Source organism: Typha latifolia, chromosome 10 (assembly GCF_019914945.1).
Source record: "Typha latifolia isolate L0001 chromosome 10, TyphaL0001v2, whole genome shotgun sequence".
In the NCBI taxonomy this organism is placed as follows: Eukaryota; Viridiplantae; Streptophyta; class Magnoliopsida; order Poales; family Typhaceae; genus Typha; species Typha latifolia.
In genome coordinates this window covers 3,543,703-3,562,662 of record NC_133095.1, presented here as the reverse complement: position 1 = coordinate 3,562,662, position 18,960 = coordinate 3,543,703, and the positions used below count along the sequence as shown (strand labels likewise).

At 36.5% G+C, this 18,960-nt stretch overlaps 2 protein-coding genes across 2 annotated transcripts; both read right to left on the bottom strand.

Moving 5' to 3' along the window:
* Nucleotides 1-38: 38 nt before the first annotated feature.
* Nucleotides 39-13,827, bottom strand: LOC140796547 (WD40 repeat-containing protein HOS15). Its single transcript, XM_073149590.1, has 14 exons — nt 13,565-13,827; nt 11,972-12,117; nt 11,514-11,865; nt 10,155-10,249; nt 10,009-10,055; nt 9,309-9,459; nt 8,958-9,021; nt 3,113-3,271; nt 2,878-2,999; nt 1,682-1,756; nt 1,244-1,297; nt 1,101-1,174; nt 659-733; nt 39-558 (listed from the first exon to the last, which is right to left on the bottom strand). Exons 1-14 carry the CDS (start codon nt 13,629-13,631, stop codon nt 339-341), a joined length of 1,701 nt encoding a protein of 566 aa, XP_073005691.1. The 5' UTR covers nt 13,632-13,827; the 3' UTR covers nt 39-338.
* A 2,059-nt stretch (nt 13,828-15,886) lies between these two features.
* LOC140796734 (cytochrome P450 81Q32-like) lies at nt 15,887-17,923 on the bottom strand. The gene is made up of 4 exons (XM_073149816.1): nt 17,841-17,923; nt 17,680-17,765; nt 17,206-17,527; nt 15,887-16,532 (listed from the first exon to the last, which is right to left on the bottom strand). The coding sequence occupies exons 1-4, from the start codon at nt 17,871-17,873 to the stop codon at nt 16,056-16,058; spliced, it is 918 nt and encodes a 305-aa protein (XP_073005917.1). The 5' UTR covers nt 17,874-17,923; the 3' UTR covers nt 15,887-16,055.
* Nucleotides 17,924-18,960: the final 1,037 nt, after the last annotated feature.

Sequence of the window (18,960 nt, the reverse complement as noted above, 5' to 3'; positions counted from 1 at the left end):
AATAACAAGGTAAAAATGCTGATACTATCAGATGGCAGTGACACTCAACGACCAACATCAAAATTTTATTGCACAATTGATCACTGCATATCTATCCATTTCAATTAGTTGAGGAAGATATATAGTCAACACCAAGCTGAGTCCAAGAACACAATAAGTCAAAAGTACCAAATTCTACAAAACTAAAAACCCAGGTTAGCGGTGGTAAATGACGATCTATAGTTGCAGGCTTGCAGCACAGTAGATATGGATGATGGATCCAGGTAGTTTCTGAGGCCATATCTATATTACTGTCTGCCACTGCAACTGGAAAATTGTTCCCAGCGTATTAATGATCACTATATTCTGAAATCCATAACGCAAACGGTGTTGTTGGAGAAGCAGGCAGCAATCTTGTCGCCCTCTTTGTTCCAACAAACTTCAAAGATGCCACCACCCCCTCTGTAAGTCTTCAAGATTTTCCCATCTTTCACAGACCATATGTGCAGGCACTGGTCCAGCGACCCACTTGCCAAATACTCGCCATTCGGGCTAAATGCAACGGAGTATACAGGTTGCCTGGGAATTGTATGGCATATGACAAAAGATGAAGGATATGCTTGGGGAAATCAAATTACAAGTGTCAGTAGGACTTAGATAAAAGCTTCTGTAGTTATACCTGTGGCCATCCAAGCTGTACAGAATGCGTCCTTGATCTACATCCCAAAGCTTGATAGTTGAGTCAAAGGATGCGCTGAGTATGTGCAACATCACTAATCAGTATAGAATAACCCATGATAGCAAAATTTATGAACACTAGCAAGATCAAGATATGAAATTCATATGCATGGACGGTGGTTTAAGAACTATTAAGGCATTAATATTCCAAGAATGACGGACTTTCAGTGCTGCGGGCTCATTATTACATTGCAAAAGCACAATTGATTTCCAATGAGTTATATCCTGGATTAAGCGCCGCCAGCAACAGGAGGTACATGTGCCAAGCAGCGCAGTACATGCTGACAAATGGTACACACTAGCATGGTATATTTAACACGTAGCATTTATGCCTTCAAACAGAATATATAAATAGTTCTTAATTTAAACATAATACCACTTACCTTGCCAAAACTAATTGTTGAGTGGGGTTACTCGTTCCCAGGCCTGTGGGGCTCCATCTAATGGTATAAATTTCCTGAAACAAGAAAATAACTCAGCTACTCTTCAAGGAGTATCAGGATGGCGTTGAGCAAATGATTAGAACCTTGCTGTGGTCCGTGAAGTCATACAAACATTTATCATGTTTCATGCTCCATATCTGCCAACATATTATTCAACTTATTAGCCTGACATAGTTGTATGACTATCTGAATGCAAAGAAACAACAATGCATTATGGAGTTTAGACTACACATCTTAAAGGAGCTCATGTATGACAGAGAGAAGTTCTATGGCTCTATGGAAAACCCAAAAAACAATAAAAAGTTATATCTCAAGACAAGGATAAAACGTTAAACGCTAATAAATGGATCTAGCAGTAATCTTGTTTGACTTAACAATATTAATGCGACTACTACAGAAAGCTCATTCATAAGCTGTAATACTGGATAACACATCTCATGGTACAATTGTCAGTTCAAATATGCTTAACTACCATTGCAGTCTCATCATCACATAGCAAAGCTAAAATACCGGATAACTACCTTTGCAGTCCCATCATCAGAGCAGGAGGCTAACAAAGCACCAGTTGGATCCCATTTGATAGCATTAACTTCACCCTGAAGAAAGAAAGAAACAATGCAAAGATATGTAAAGATATACTCCATGAGGTTATAATCAGTATTTACTGGAAAACTGCTAAGTTTCTAGTGACATATCAATAATATCATACTTCTCCACTGTTTTGAACTTTGAAATAGGGTCATAAGTACTGACAAGAAATTCAAATGTGCTATGAAGTCAGGCGTGAGCGAGAATAACGGTGAAAATGGTTGGATAATATCCAATGCAATCCAGTTCATATTCAAGTTTTCCCAAATGTGAGTCAAGGTTTGCCCATCCCTCATACAATTTAATATCTGGATTGTCTAATGTAGATACAAATATGGGTTAAGTTGACAAACATCTCATGGAACCCACTCAAAGAGCTTGTATTATAAAGCTAGTAGAATACATAAGTGCCAATATCTTAATCACCAATTATTTGACCACAATAGTTCAGGCTCTCAAGGACAACTTTTCAACTATACACAAATGTACATCAAATTAAAAGGCAAAGCTTCGCAATTTCTGCAAGCTTGCTCCTAAGCTAGCTTCTGTCTTCCCTTATTCCCTTGAACTGAACACACAACAGAGAACAAAATAGGATTTCTCCAGTGCAAAACACTTCTGATATACTAGTAAAAGTGCTTATTGAAAAAAATCAAGATTATAACGACGATATATTCAACTACAAGTTCAGTGAAGAAAAATCATATTAGTGAAAATTACTCAAGACTTAGGCTCCAATAGAAATGTTCGTAAGTAAAGAAGAAACATTTTGAACAAAAATGAACTCTAAATTGCTTTGTACGCCACATTCTTAACTTTGCACTGAAATGACTAACTAACTTGGAGATTTCATCGATTAACTTAGCAATTAGCATGTCTTATGTATGACCTAAAGAAAAACACAATCGAACATTCAATTCATAAGAATAAATTTTGTAGGGGGAAAACGAATCAACAAGGATATGTTAGGAGAAATGCAGTTGGATGATGTAATAATTTTTGAGATCTATGTTATCGTTCTAAATGTTATAAATGTGAATGTGATGTTAACATATTAAGAGTTAAGGCTTCTTGGAATCTAATGTAGAGACTCAGCTATATTATGTGTAACAGTTAGATACAAATAAACCTGATGCCCAGCGAATGACTTAATTGGACGAGACTCTCCAATCTTACAAACGAAAATCATGTGATCTGTTGAGCATGTTGCAAAGGAGCTATTGTTTCTCCAATCAACATCTAGCGTAGGAGCTGGGAAAGGAAAAGAACAAACAATGTATAATCTTAGCCACAATATGATAAATCTGAAAGCAACCTGAATAATCATCATAGGACAGTTGAAAATAAAGAAATAATATTGTTACCTGAATGAAATTCAAATTGTTGCTTACACTCCCATGTCTTTGTGTCCCATGCAATAGCAGTTTTATCAACACTACCACTGAGGAGGAAATCGCCTTTCTTGTTCCATTTCAATGAGAAAATGGGTCCCTTATGCTTAATCAATGTATTCTTCAATTCTCCTGCTTGTTTTGTTCATTCCACAAGAAAGACAAAACAAGAGAACAAATAAAGGAGTATAAATATTAGAAGATAAATTATTGATGCCTTACTAGATGTTAGATTATAACATACTAAAGGATGCCCTAAAAGATTAAAAAAAATTCTTAGTAGAGTAATAATGTTAGATTATAAGAAGTAAATACCACTTTCTTTTTCCTTGTGTAACCTTGACATCAATCAAAAAATAGATAGTATATGTCAAAGTGTTTATAATCCAATGCACAAGAAAATTGCACAAGATTGAAAGAATTGAGACCACCACCATTATGATTTATGCAAAACACAGGTGAAGTTGTATCATTTAGAAAAGAAATTCAAAGAAAATGAGTACGAAATAACTTGGGCTATCGGCCTATCGTATTGCCTTTTAGAACTAGGACATATTTATTGGTAAGAAAACACAAAAAGAGCATTATGTCCTGTCTAATGTGGTGGCTACATGAACGATGTTCAGAACACCTAGTAAAAGTAATTCCTGAAATGGAGGGCTAAAGGGCAAAAAATAAGCCCCTCTTTCGATCGTCCCTCCACGTCCTCTCTGGCTCTCCCTTGTACGGATGGCAAGCACAGTGATGAACGATTGTGGACGGCGACGAATGATTGTGGATGACAGTCGGCAGCGGCAAGCATGGCACGATCTTTGATCTTTCTTCCCTCTCTCCCACTCTCTTTCACTCTCTCAGTCTCTCCTATTTTTTTTCACCAACAGCAAACAGTGTTGAACTCTTGAGCTTCTTTTTTTTCATAGTCCTAAACTATTGATTGTTCAAATGTTCAATGACTCTTAATTTGTTATGCTCGGTAGAGGAATTAATTGGAGGAATTGATTGTGAATTAGTATGTGAATTTAAATTACTGAATTTTTTTTACTGTCTTGCATTATTAATCCGAGGAATAACTAATTAGTTGCTAATTATAGAAATTTGAAATGTGAATTAAGTGGAGGAAGTAATCTGTGACATCCCGTTCCAATTAAAAAAAAAAGAGTGAGCGGATGTGCCCGGCACGTGCGCTGCCTTATCTTTTCCCCCTCCCTCTCTTCTTTTCCTTCTTCTTTTCTTTCTCTTCTTCTCTCCCCCCCGCTAGACATGATCATCGGGCGGGCTGGGCCGGGTTTGGGCCGGGCTCTTCGGGCCAACCGGGCTTAAGTATTTGTCCATGGCCCGACCCACCAATCACTCGGGCCGGGCTAGAATAGTCTAGCCCGTTACCGCTCGTGAGAGATCGGGCTAACCGGTTGGGCCGGGCCGGCCTGACCCACCAATCACTTGACCCAACCCATATTTTAGCTATTTTTAGAATTTTTTAACTATTAGCTTATTTTAAAAAATATATATTTATATTCCTCCATTTTAAAAAAATTAAAATAAATTAAAATTTTTTAAATGTGTGCTTAAAATAATGCAAAATGGTATAATACCAAAATATTCTTACTGTAGCAGTGATAAATTACTGTAGCAGAAGGGCAAAGTACTGTAGCAGACGGGCGGGCTTAGTTGCGGGCCAAACGGGCGGGCTTTCGGGCCGGGTCGGGCGGGCAAAGAGCTGGCCCGTGCCGCCCATGGGTAGTTCGGGCTCGGGCCGGGCACGGGCGGGCTGGGCCATTTGATCATGTCTACCCCCCGCAGCCGCCACTCTCTCCATTTTCTCTTCACACGCACCGGAGTGTCACCAGAGCTTGCCATCACCGTGGATCAACTCGTCGATAAGTCTCCTTCCGGCTCACAAGGTTAATTTGGGCTAATAATTTTGTTAGTGCCTTCTCTCTTCCTTTTTCCTCATCATAGGTGGCCTTGTCGGGTGATTGGTCGGCCGGCGGCTTCGTGCCTTCCGCACCGGCCCCGACAACTTCACCTCCGCAAGGGGGAGTAGTTGGCACCTTGCTTCGGGGCTCTCATAGCCTAGGCGACGGTGTGGGCCAACTCCATGGCTGCCGGCCATGAAGGAGCCTTTCTCCCCGCCGCCGGCCACCTTAGCTGGCCACTCGCGCACTGTGCGCACTCCCCTTGACCCCCTCATCCTTCTAGCATGGGTCTTTCATTGATCTTTCCGGTGACTCGTCGATCCGCTCCCCTCATCGCCATTGAGCTCTCCCCTCCATGTCAATCGTGTTTCCTCACCGGTCGGCACCTCGTGTGCCTTTTACCCTGGTCGGAGAGAAGGGCCAGCAGGTGAGTGGCAGACTATCGGTGTCGGCAATCGCCGGCAGCCACTCCCTTCCTTCCCGGCATGCCTCGGGTGAGGATGGGAGGTTGGCTGTGAGGTTGGGCTGAGCCGCGCTCAGCCCATCTCGAGCTTGGGTTGGGTGCGGCCCAACCCAAGTTGGTGGGTCGAGCTGCAGCCTAGCCCATGTTGTTTGGGTTGGGCTGCGGCCTAGCCCAAGAGGCCTTTAGGCATTATAAGATTAGTTCCTTTTAGGCCTTGGGCCTAAGCCCAATCTGATGGACTTGTGTTGGACTCTTGGGCTTTGAGGTAGCCCAAATAGAGTAATTACTCCCTAATTGTTTTAAATTACTTTAGTCATGTTATTTAATTATTGTTGGCAAACTTGAGCCTTAATATTAATTATCAATAAGGAATAGTACTGTTAGATATAGTAATTGCCATAAATTAATATTAATATTAATAAATGAGGCGATAGATGAGAGTACCACTACGAATTGCTTTAATGGGAATTTATCTCTAATTGGAGTTTGATATCTATATTAGATGTGCGGCTATATTCAATAAAGTAAATTAACCCAATATGGTATATTTTATTTACTTCGAATCGACAGTAACTAGTGGAACGGTAAATATGATGAGAATTATATTAATAACTATTAATGGTGCGTCAGACCGTCATGGACCTACTCAAACCTATATGGGATGTCAGTAGAGTTATTTAATTAATTAGTGGTAGAATTGTTATGCTCATGTTTTATTACTTTAATTATCGAGGTGAACTCCGTGCTATGCAAGGATGATCTGTGGCACAATTGAAGTTGATTAACTTAGAAACTTGTCAGGCAAGTAAATCCTTCGTAGTCTAAGAATAGTGTAACATTAATGTGATGTTGACTTTATGAATTCATGATATATAAATCACATGTGTATAAATAATTTATTTACTGCTCAACATTATCATATTTATTCTATTGCTTCATAGTTATTTACGGATTGTTGGTGCATACCTGAGTATGATAACTTTGATGTATATGATATGTGATTGATGATATGATCATTGTACTACTTGCATGTATTACTACGTAGTTAAGTCCGGACTAGGCAGGGCCCTTCACTAACTCAACCTGAGGTTAAGAGTAGAGTTCATTGTATTGTGCCTATGAGATAAATGGTCTACGCCTGAGGTTGTTAGTCTGAGTGGCATTCAGACGATCACATTGTCCTATCAGAGACTAGACACTGGTAATATAAAACTATGATTAGGAGGTAGGGGTCTTAGACCTAGCGGTACCTGATAACGCATGGCCATGGCTTCCATTGATGAGCTGAGTGCTCTTGACTATCCCGCTGTGGGCGGTGATGATTGTAGAGAGGAAGATATGAACTTACGACTATGATCCTTAGTCTGTTGGCCACAAACAACTAGTGATATGCAGCGTTACCAGACATGTACGGGCGATAGTACCGCTAAATGTCTATCCCTCCTCGATGTATGAGATGATTGGTGAGCATGTGTTTATGTAGTGAATAATTCGATGAGCATATCATGATGATTTATGGCTACTGCTCTGTGGGAGCATGAGAGCAAATATTTGATAGTTTCAATGATGCATATCATATGTTCCCTCATATTATATGCGCGGACATGACAGACATGTTGCATGGATGCATTATTATGATTATATTGTTATACATGTATATTTTGTGACATCATTTCTTACACTACTTTTAGAGTGTAGAGGTGTATACTTGCTAGGCTTTGTGCTCACCAATTTCGGTGGAAATGTTTACAGATTAGTTGATGACTCCGAGTTCGTAAGGAGCTGGTGAAAAGTTGTTCATAGTCTCTTTTATCTATTTCACTGTGGTACGCAGGTATTTACCCTATTTAAGTTGTATGGATATATATTTTGGGGCTTGTTTGTGGCCTGTGATGTTTTGAATTTCTTTTATTGTATTATTTATAAAAATATAGTCTTTATCTTATTATTATGTAGAAACTTGACCAACAGGTCACGTGGAAACCACGTGGGAGCCACGTGTATTTGGTGGCGAGTGTTTCATAGTCACTGGTTGCTGATTAGTGATTAGTGATTACTTGTTATGAATTTGATAAGTCGATTTTGAATATTTGATTATATTATATGTTTTGGATATTTTGTGTGATTCTTGTGAACTTGTTGTTTATGAACTGTGAATTGTGATTATCTTATTTCATATTTTAGTGTAGTGCATTATTAGAAATTTTATATATACTATACTAGTATTAAAATTAAATCATATATAATTATTTAAATTTTGTATATATAAAAAATGCTAGATCCTTTGTCGCCCACCTTCTATCTTAGCGCTAAGCGATGAGGTGACCACCCACCACTGCGACCGGCTTTCAAAGCATTGATGATCTTCTATTTTTTAATGGAACAATCATAATTATACAAGTAGGACCAAAAACATGATGATCACTACAAATTGTGGTAACTTATCAACTGTCTTCTTGGCAATCTCTCTATATAACCCTTTGTTTTAAAAGTATCAGAGGCACAATTATCAATAAGTTGGTTACATTTAGAAGGGCCTTCTTAAACACCTCCTTTTAGCATTGGAGAATTATATGCTCACTAAATATTTTTGGAGCCTATGGATGGTTAATTCATCAAATTAGGAAGGACATATTGGCTAATATATGCTGGAAGTAGTGAAGGAACTCCAAGGAGGCCAACACCAAAGCTGGCTTCTTATGAGGCATTCTTATACAAGGAGAAACTAGGAATACACTACCCTAAAAATAACATATAGCTTTATTTAACATTCCCCCCTTATGTAACTTATTATTTGTAAGCTACTTCATGACTCTTATTAAATAAAAGAACTAGGATTTTCCCCACCTTTTCTTCTCAAAGAATATAGTGATCTCATGCAATTATAGTCGTGTCGGCATAGTACCAACACGTGGCATGAGGGGTGCCACACGTCATCCCTCCTCTCACCTCCTACGGATTATTGTGAAGCCTTGCCTTTGCCCAATGAGAGAAGTGTGCCCAAGCATCATCCGAAGGAAGACAGCCCAAATGGGCTGAAATAAAAAAGATTCGCTTTGTGGATCTAATTTAAGTAGCGAATCAAACGACAAGAATGTCGTCAAGGATGATAGCAAGGGCAGCATGGTAAGTAGTCTCCCTCTCCCTCTCCCTCTCTCCTCTTTCTCTCCCTCCGGGCTACCAGTGGAGCCTCTTTTCTTGCAGCACGATTGACAAGTGCCGCAACATATGTCGTGCCAGTGGCACACCAGCACGTGCCACAAGCACGATCATCCTTGAATTCATGTAAATTGTAATTAACAATATGCTTAACATTATTAATTAAGCAAATGAACCACATAAGCAGTACAATAAATTTAGGATTTAGAGTTGAAGAAAACAAGACATCAGATTCTTTTTTTTTTTTTTTAAAAGGGGGATTCAAAGTGAACAAACTTACCGTCCCTACTCCATATTCTTGCCTGGCCATCATAAGAACCCGTGGCAAGTAGAGTACCTTCTCCCTGCAGTATAGATCCATAAAAAGAAAGAAAATTGAAAGAAAAAAAAGGTCCAAAATTCTTCCAATGGAACAAACAAAGCAGATCATATAAATTTTCCAGGAACACATCACATAACATGATTGGTTTAGGAAGATCAAAATGCAGACCATATAAATTTTCCAGGAACACATCACATAACATGATTGGTTTAGGAAGATCAAAGTGGAGTAAACTTTGAAAAGGTAATATAAAGACATATTTCCAATCAATACAGGATATCGTCAACTGTGATAAGAAAGAAAGCTCACATTCCAATCAAGGGTTGTGACGTCCTTGCTCTTCTCATTAGTTCTACCTTTAAAATGTTTCAGAACATGGACACTTGCCGGAGTTGTTTGCACACTAGAACCACAATGACCATCTGGAATTGTCCAAATTCTTGCTGTCGAGTCTCCAGAGCTACCAATCACAATAGCAACATTATGGATCCACCTAAAGTGCTTAAAAGCAACTCCAAAGAAACTCAAACTGAACTAGCAAGAATAAACTCAGAAGTCAGAATGATAGATGTTCAATTTTCAATTCAATAGTTAGCAGGTAGACATTAGGAAACTTTGTGCATCATAACAACCATAATTTCATAAGTAAAGGCTTGTGACTAGCCAGTTACTAAATGCCATTCAAGAATATGAATAAATAAGTACAAGAAGATGATTAGAATGGACTAGATGTCTGTTTATCATTTCCTGGAAATGAAGGCTTGATACTTATTACACCATAGTTCTAAGAACATGTCAAGATGGTGCTGTAGGCCTGTAGCAATTAAAGTGTGACTAAAATTAGATCAGTACCTTTTCAGAAGAAACAATTAGAAAAACAGATGTATATAAGCAACATAAAAATGAAGTGAACAGGTATCGATGAAAGCAACTCCCTAAAGTGTTTGCTTCAATAAAAGAAGTGCTTTCCTAAAAAAACCTAGTCTTACTTTTGCAATTATATACTCACCCTGATGCTAGAAGAGAACCTGTTGGGCTCCATGCACATGCAAATACCTTAATTGAAAAAAAACAGAGAAGTGAAAACTTACCACTAATAGAACATTGTAATCAATCTAACATCAAGAAAGTATAATGCGCCAGAAAATGACAAACCTCAGAATTATGCCCTTCCAAAATGATTACATCAGAACTAGAGATCTCAGAAGCTGCCGGTTGAGAGCTTGGGGTAATATCCATTGGTTCAGGTCCTGTTCGATGATTTAAGAGATTAAAAAAAAAGTTATCAATGTATTAGCATTTAGCAGAAAGAGATGACAAACCATTCTTGTGATAAACTCCCATGTTCAATGAGGTCATCCATATCAAAGGAAATAAATGATTTTCACTTTTCAAAAGTTAATGCACAAATAAGCACTTGGACTCATAACAATATCAAATGAAATCAAACTGGAAAAGCGCTCTAAATGTAGAATGCACATGCAGCGAAGTGTTAAGCATTCATAGTTTGAGATATTAGCCAACAAAATACTCAAAGATCTCCAAACTCGATCATATTCTTCTTTTTACTCATATAACATTGTTATTTATATCCAATTCTAAATCTACTGAAAGACCAACATCTGTTTTTTTTTTTTTTTTTTACAGGTTCTCTTCTGACTGAATTTCTTGCCGGAAATACAACTGGTCTTAAACAAATTATAATTATGAAAATTGATGTACATAAATAAATAGATAGATCTAGATTAGAAGCATCTCCTTGTTTATGTTCATGTAAAAATTAGGATCCTTGTAGTTATTTTTTAAGAAACAAAGTAAAAATATAAGTGGAACATGTGAAGTCACAAATGGACATTTCTTGTACAAAAAATACTTGAGAAAATAAATAAAAAATTACTAAACAAGAAGAAATCATGTACCAAGTACTGAACTAGTATCCACATAGTTTTTCTTCCTATAAATCCCATACACTCATCAACATGCTTCTATATTCATTGACACTAGCCTACTACTTACTGCACAACATCATTGTGTATTACACTTAAGACTATAATGACTACTGGATATTAATTTAAATCTTCTAACTTTACTTGTAACAGTCTAAAAAATGATTAAAAAAAAGAGAGTATCTAAAACAAGATGAGGATCAATCTCTTCAATCTGGTAAGGGTGGAATCTGTAAATCAAAAAGAAAAAGCATCCTATTTAGACCCATTATAAGTAAACGTAAATAAAAGCTTGCTTATGTAATCTTAATATTTAATAAAAGTTCACATTTTACAACATATTAATGTCATACGACATGATAAAGTTATCCCTAGCCATTATACTGCCCAACTAGATCGAAGGGTTCCTTTGCATGTGGAATATCCCAGGTTTCTTTCTGAATTTTTCATTTTATATCTATTCCAGTATGTATCAAATCTAGAACAAGCAAGAAGAAAGAAAATACAATAATTTGAAATAATTTCCTACGTGGCAGGAAAAAATGCCATATAATTAACGGGTCAGTACCTCCACCTACTGCATTTTCATCAAGTTTGGCTTTATCTTTTCGCTCCATTTGCTGCTTTTCCTTTTCTTTTTCCTTTTCCTTATCCTTCTCTTGTTCTTTATCTTTTTCTATCTTCTCCTTCTCTTTCTCCTGATCTTTGTCTCTATCACGCCTCTCTCTCTCCCTTTCAATTCCAGGCTGTCGTTCTGGTTCATCAACATGCTCCTTCGCCTTTTCCTTGTCCTTACCAGGATCATTCTGAATTTTTTCCCTTTTCTTCTCTTTTATGATTTCTTGCAGCTCATCCACATCTTTTGTAATGAGATCCAAAGGTTTTAAAAGGGAAAAGTCCTCATCAATGTCGATGTCACTCTGGTAAATTACCATGCATGAAGAAAACAGACAACATGTTTTTCTTAAAAAAGCAGATTATGACTAAAACATACATGAATCACATGTTTATATGCAAAAAACATACGTTATTCACATTAGCTTCCATCTCTATGTATTGAAGACCTTTTTGCACAATCGTTATGAGTGCCCCAGGTGGAACTAAATTTCCATCGATATCGCATTTGTTAATTCCCGCCTCAAATCCTAAAGAAAATGCTGAATGATTGAAACCTGGATATTTCATATGTGTTAGCATCACATGCACAGCTTACTTCTCACAAGATATGATGCACTTTTATATTAATGAAATAGCCGAAAAAGCAGTGATTTGAAAGGCAGTTTTGGCTAGCGAGGCGGTTGAATTGCAAATGCGGTTTCTAGTGGCCACATATGCAGTTTTTGGTGGACTGCTAAGGCGATTGGACTTCGTATGCAATTTTTGGAGGTCATTTGGTGGTTCTAGGCACCCGTTTGATAGTTTACATGGATAGGGTTAGCAATCGTGGGTTGTAGTTTCATATATTTAATAAAAATATGATGCTACCAAATGTTATTTGTGTGTATATAATATTGTTGTACACATATTATTTAGTATTTAGCACATTCATATGTATAGAAGTTTATGACTAACCAAATATTACAAATAGTACATATAATATCATATATAATATTTTTAATATATAAAAATGTTAGGCCGCATAGGCGCCTGCATGCTGACTATGCGTTATGCAGTGGGGTGGCTGCCCGCATACTACAGGCGCTTTTCACAACATTGTGAAACAGTGAAAACATAAAGAATTCTTAGTAACAGTGAGAATATAGGGCAAAAACAGACAAGGCACTTGTTAATTACATGCAAAAGCCTACAAGACTAAACAAGCCAATTGAAACTGACATGGCTAGGCAATTCCCAGAACTACAATACACAAAACTTTTGGGCACAATCACCCTCTATTAATGATAGAGAAAACATGTTATGATATCATGGTACGCTTAACCATTGCCACAGTCGTGCAAATTTTAAAAGAAGAAAAAAAGAGCAGTTTTGTAAAAAAATCACGAAAAAAATCAGATTAAAATATGCCTGAGAAGGAAAATTTCAAGAAAGATTGAAGAGAAAAGGCGTGTGCCACTAGCAAGTAAAATGACATAAATCCATTAAAAAGAAAGAAAACCCATATATCCATAGCTACTTGTTAAAGGTTAGGTAAAACCCTTACCAACCATGAGAAAACAAATTTGCCAAAATTAGGCAATCCCACATCCCAGTATTATGCTAACGGAAATTTTGGAAACAAAACCAGCATCTCTTAACAAAGAAATTTTCTTTTTAGGTCATGGTCACCATTGGTGCGAATTCATTTACAGTTAATTCGATCATAAGAAACTCAGACATTATGAAGTGCTCGAAGGAGAAAATTCAGGAGTTCTTTTTTTTAACAAAATGGTCTCTTCTACTTGCAACAAAATATAAACCTAGATAAACTTGTTAACAATCCGATGCTCTCTCACGTGTTACGAAGAACCCGCTCCAAACCCTAAAAAAGATAATAAACCAGCGCTGTAAACAAAGGAAACCCTAGAAATCAAACGGAAACATACAAGGAGCGACGAAGAACCCAAGAATGGTAGAATTAATCAAAAAATAAAAGGGGGCTTGGGGGATTCGGATACCGACCGGACTCGTGGAGATAGCGGAAGACGAGGTAATTGAGCTCGACGGAGGTGATGGTGGACTTTGACATCGAAATACCTCGCGCTCGTAGTCGTAGGACCAATCGACCATGGCAAGAGGGGTTTCCTCAAAGGGCGGCAGAGGAATATAAAAGCATCTTCGAAGAAGTGGAATCCAGGTCTGTCCAGGAAAGTGAAATTTTTTTGCAAACGGAGACGTTCTATTGCCGATTATTTTGGTCGTAACTAACGGCGGATGCGCTCGTCGTTTTGAAATTAATACTATCTGAACTAATAAATATTGCTATTTTAATACAAAAGAGAAATTTGCATTTTAACACCCTTCTTGTTTACAAATTGAGCTCCCTATTTTTCTTATAAATATATGCACAAAACACCCTGATTTAGTCCCAAATCCCAACCCAAAATACCTTGGGTTAATATAGTGAAGAGAGGAGGAGGAAAAGAAATTACTACCTCTTGATTTGAGATTACATGAAAAGATAGAAACTAATTGTGAAGAACCAAGGAAATAGTGATATTTTTTATGTTTTAAAAAATAATAGTTTGCAGATATTATGTTAATCAAACTCAGAATACTTTTTGCACATATTTAATAAAACAGTGAGCTTGATTTGCAACTATTAAATTTATAGTCGGTAGTTCACAAAAAAGATAAAAATACAAGGTTTTAAATGCAAATTTCCCTTGTCCTCGTTTATTATTTTGTGACAGTTGAAATTTTTTTTTGTCAGTTGATCTCTTTTAACTGTCTCTCTCGTTCTATAATGATATGTAAAGGTATTAATAAAAAATTGTTAGATACCTATCTATCTTCATTTTTTTTTCTCTTTCTTTTAAAATAAAAACAAAATAGTATCTAAAAAACCTAAATTAAAATATAATATTTTAAAATTTGAAAGTCAACGTGGCATTAAAAATAAACAAAATAATTAATATGAAAATGAGCAATAGTTTAATAATCTACATGTATTTATCACTTTGACTATTTTAAAAGCTCTCTAATTTTCGCTACCATGGGACGGTTTAAAAGTACATATTTGGATCAAATTAAGGTATGGATTTATGTATTTTTATAGTTGATACAAGTTAAATAAATAAATCTAATTCAACTACCCAAAAAAAAGGGATAAATAAAACTCCATAATTGATACCTTAAATTTGATTTGAAAAAAAAAAATAAGTTGTGGGTACATATATAATTATTTCTTAGGAAAGGGGGTACTCTCTATGAAAATATTTAATTTGAAAAAAAAATTGATGATTTTTTTTTTAATCCCTTTCAATTTTCCTAAGGAAAACCTAATTCCCACATAATTCTATAGAAATTTGGGCTATTCAAACTACTTTTAAATATGACCAAGTGAAATTGGGTGCTTGTCTACTTTGGAAGTTTGGGATGAGGTAACGGGCTTCTTAAACTTTGAGGGAGATCTAGGAATGAGTTTGGGCCATGATTGGATCATGATGGGTGATGTTCAAAGGAACACCGGTCCCACCAGATCTTGATATACTGATCACTGTGAACAAAATCGAATTTGAAAAGACCGTTTATGTAAACTTTAGCTGATTTCAACTCCTTAAGTAAAAAAAATATATATATATATATATTTAATTTACATGGGTCTCTATTCCAATACATTGATACTTATTGTTGTTAGATGGTTAACTCAATTATATAGCTCATTATTTGAAAATTTAATAGGATATCTAATAACGCCATAATAATTAATTAAATTTATAGCATAATTGGTACACATGAAAATTATGTAAAAAATTCTCCTAATACTTAATATATTATAATCTAAAATGACACTTTAACCAACTCGGAGCACTATTTTGTAAGCATGCGTAACAGGATCTGCCGACAAAATATAAGAGAGAGAGAGAGAGAGAGAGATTGTAGGTCCCACTTCATAAATCATATCTAGTTGACGCTACTTAGATGCTCTTTTGTCTTTCTCCCCCTATTTCTTTGGAGATCTCTCGGTAAACCTCGAAGGAATAGACTAGGGTTAATAGCATTTTACCCTGCTATTATTTTAGGCTTTATTTCATAAAGTCTGAGAGTATTTTCAACTTAATCATTTAACCTCCCATATGATATTAATTAAATTGCTATCATTAGTTTTTAATTATATTTGATCAAATTAAATGTTAAATTTAAATATCTTTATTAGAAAGTTGAAAATTTTATCCAATTCTTTATAATATCTTATAACTATCTTTAAAATTGCCCTCTAGTGAATTTTAGTCATGACCACCGGGAGATTAAGTGGTTAACTTAAAATTATATGGAGGTCTTATAAAATTAAGCCAAACCACATAAGATTAAATATAATTTTCCTCCTTAATTAATTTCAATCTAGACACCCCATAAGAGCCCTCGCCATGGTTCCTCCTTTAGGTAGTGTCAGACCCGACCTTTCTCCTAAGTCCACAGCTTCATCTCCGATCCTCCTCCACTTGAAGCACTACAATAGAGTACCCAACACAATCCTCACCTCTCTAATGGCGAGCCCTTCTCCCGAGCACTTCCTTCTTTCATTCCCGAATGCTATCATGTGCTTCTCTTTCCCCTTCTCCTCCTCGAACCTCTCTGGTCTGAACTCGTCGGGATCGTCCCACATGGCAGGGTCCCTTTGGATAGAGTAGGCATTGACTAATAGCATTGTGCCATGTGGGATGTTGTAGTTATTTAGAATGAGGTCGTCTCGTGATTCATGTGGAACGAGAAGAGGCGCGCCAGGGTAGAGGCAAAGAGTCTCTTTTATGATGCAATGCAGGTAGGGGAGGTTGGAAAAGTCCGACTCATCTATCAGCTGTTCGTTCCCGACGCGAGTTATAATCTTGGCTGCCACTTTAGTGATCGTGTGTGGATTGTTCAGCAAAAGAGACATCGCCCATTCAGTTGTGTTGGATGTCGTCTCTGTTCCGGCTACCAATAAACTCTGCACATAAGAATCGTAACTACTCAATAATTTCAGCTAAAATTGGTAGTTAACTCCACTGCCACCCAAAAGATTAGGTGTAATTCCAAGCAGTTTAGTATGGCAATAATAATTGTTTGGTGAGTTGACTAACTCATCAGTGTGATGATTTAGAGCGATAATTAACTTGACGGTATGCTTTTTTAATAAAAAAAGAGCTAAAACAGCTAGTTACAAACTTGACAATATTTACCTCAAAATAATAGCTCAAAAATATGTCTGTTAAACAACTAGACTATGTACGTGGTTTAATTTATTAGCCAAAGGAATAGCTCGATAAGATCTAAGTGTTTTTGCATCAAGAAATTGTTGGTGTTTTGTCTATTTTATAAGTAGCTTGTGGGCTTTTTAGAATACTAAAAAAACAATCAATTTTTTCATTAGCTGCTTATGTCAGCTTACAATTTCTGCATTCTTGTCTATTTTTTTTATCACCTGGTCCTTATTCTTTTATTAAATTATATAAAAAAAATAGTCTTGGATTGATTCAGATAATCTAGCAATAAATATACGAGAGGAATACGTATTCTTTTTGTTTTTTCATTAGTGGGGTGTTAAACAGAGGGTCCCTGTAAACTGTGATAAAAATATAAAACCTAATTTTTCCTTAAAAAAATATCATGTTACTACTTACCATGCAAATCGATTTGATGGTTTGGTCGCGGTAGCTAATCGGATCCGTTTCCTGTAACGATAGGAGATCTGCTATCATGGTTTTCTTCTTTCTTTCTCCTCCCTTGTCCTTGTTCTCTCTCCTTTCCTCATCTATCAACCTTTGGGAGAACTCATCAATAGCTGCGGATAACCTTTTCATCTCCCGGTTCACCCCTCGAAAGAACCCTAGGATGGGCAAGAAGTCTGAGAGTGAAGAAGCGCCTGCCCTGGCGAAGAGCTCCTCCACTACCCCTCTAAACCGCCTTGCACTGTCTGAACCCTCCCCTTCTTCTCCGCAATACCTATCAAATCCACCATTCTCTATTAGATTAATCTTTTAATAGAGAAGATTGATATAGTATCGCAGCATATATAGGTTCTTAGGTTCGAGGAAGAATTCCATGCATGCTAAGCCTTCAAATGATAAGCTTAAGGGTAAGTAAGCTGACAGTACCTTTTCCCCGCCATCATCCTCATCATCACATTCAGAGAAAGCTCAAACAACCTCGACTTCAGCTCCACCTTCGCGAACGTCGACACCTGAAGTTAAATGAAGCTATAAGAAAATTGTACTAATATAAAAAGGTACTGTCAGAGGGGTTATTTCGAGAGGACGTTTGACGTTAGCTGTTTCGTATGCAAAAGCATCTAGATGAACATATTTTGGACTTGGTTAGAAAGGGAAAGAAGTAGTCAGATTTACTTGTTAGAGTGCGATGCGAAGTTTCTATCCTATAAATTAAAACATGAGCATCTAGACTAATTATATATCTAATATATAAATTTAATAATTAGGTAAACTCTTTAAGAAATGAGAGTCCATAGGCCAGTTATAGTCCCGACATAGAGATGATTAGATTAATGTAAAATTAAATTACAAATATATAGGTTTTGGTGAAAAGTTCACTAAATAATAGAGAGAGAGGAATTAAATCAAGTAATAAAATTATAATTGAACTAAGAAAAAAATTTATATACGTCTAATTAAACTAATAAAAAATTAATTATAGAGACTTTTAGATTTGAAAAACACTTCTGTGGTTGAAAAAGTATATATCAAAAAGGGTGATGATTGATAGAGTCGTGCAATGGAAGTATTTGCGAGTTTTATAACCCGTGTTAATGCGAGTGTTGGAAAGAGTCAACATGCGCCGCAATCCTATTTACAAGCACTGTCTTAATCCATTCAGTGTGGGTGGGTGGGCCATGAGGTATGCGTGGCAAAGTTGTAACCACGTGGTTGATTGATTGCAATCCGGGTTATAATTATGAAAGGAACTTAAAAAAGTCAGCAAGAATAACTATACGTGATACAGACTTCATTATGTGGGTTAAAACGTATATGATAAACACTAACTCACATCATCTCAAGTAGACTTTATTCTTGCCGACGTCGACCTTAATTGAGATAGATTTCTATATAGAAGATTTTACATTTAATTTGCAGCAGAATGATACGCCAACTAGGGGTTTAAGCTCCAGGCTAAGCCAGATAGAACCCAAGTCAAAAGTTTATATCTAGCCTATTTTCAAGCCAAAGACTGAGCTTAAGCTGTTTAAGTTAAACTAAGAACTTTTTAGTATAAATAAAATATTAATAAATATTATATTTGAGTTGAGCTTGAGCAAGTCAGCTTTAAACTCAGACTTGATTTGAAATTTAGGTTTGCGTCAGCTTAAGCTAAAGCTAGAATGTTCGACAGAGCTTGAGCAGTTTGTTTATTTTGACACTCTT

What these genes read in the sequence shown, in the direction of transcription:
- LOC140796734 (XM_073149816.1), bottom strand. Translation starts at nt 17,873, where the DNA reads ATGCTTTTGCATACGAAACAGCTAACGTCAAAC. An exon ending in AGGATGATGGCGGGGAAAAG is followed by an intron (nt 17,528 to 17,679) that starts GTACTGTCAGCT and finishes TGGATTTGATAG; the next exon opens with GTATTGCGGAGAAGAAGGGG. An exon ending in CCATCAAATCGATTTGCATG is followed by an intron (nt 16,533 to 17,205) that starts GTAAGTAGTAAC and finishes TCTTATGTGCAG; the next exon opens with AGTTTATTGGTAGCCGGAAC.
- LOC140796547 (XM_073149590.1), bottom strand. Translation starts at nt 13,631, where the DNA reads ATGTCAAAGTCCACCATCACCTCCGTCGAGCTCAATTACCTCGTCTTC. An exon ending in CCGCTATCTCCACGAGTCCG is followed by an intron (nt 12,118 to 13,564) that starts GTCGGTATCCGA and finishes TGAAATATCCAG; the next exon opens with GTTTCAATCATTCAGCATTT. An exon ending in TGAAAATGCAGTAGGTGGAG is followed by an intron (nt 10,250 to 11,513) that starts GTACTGACCCGT and finishes ATCATCGAACAG; the next exon opens with GACCTGAACCAATGGATATT.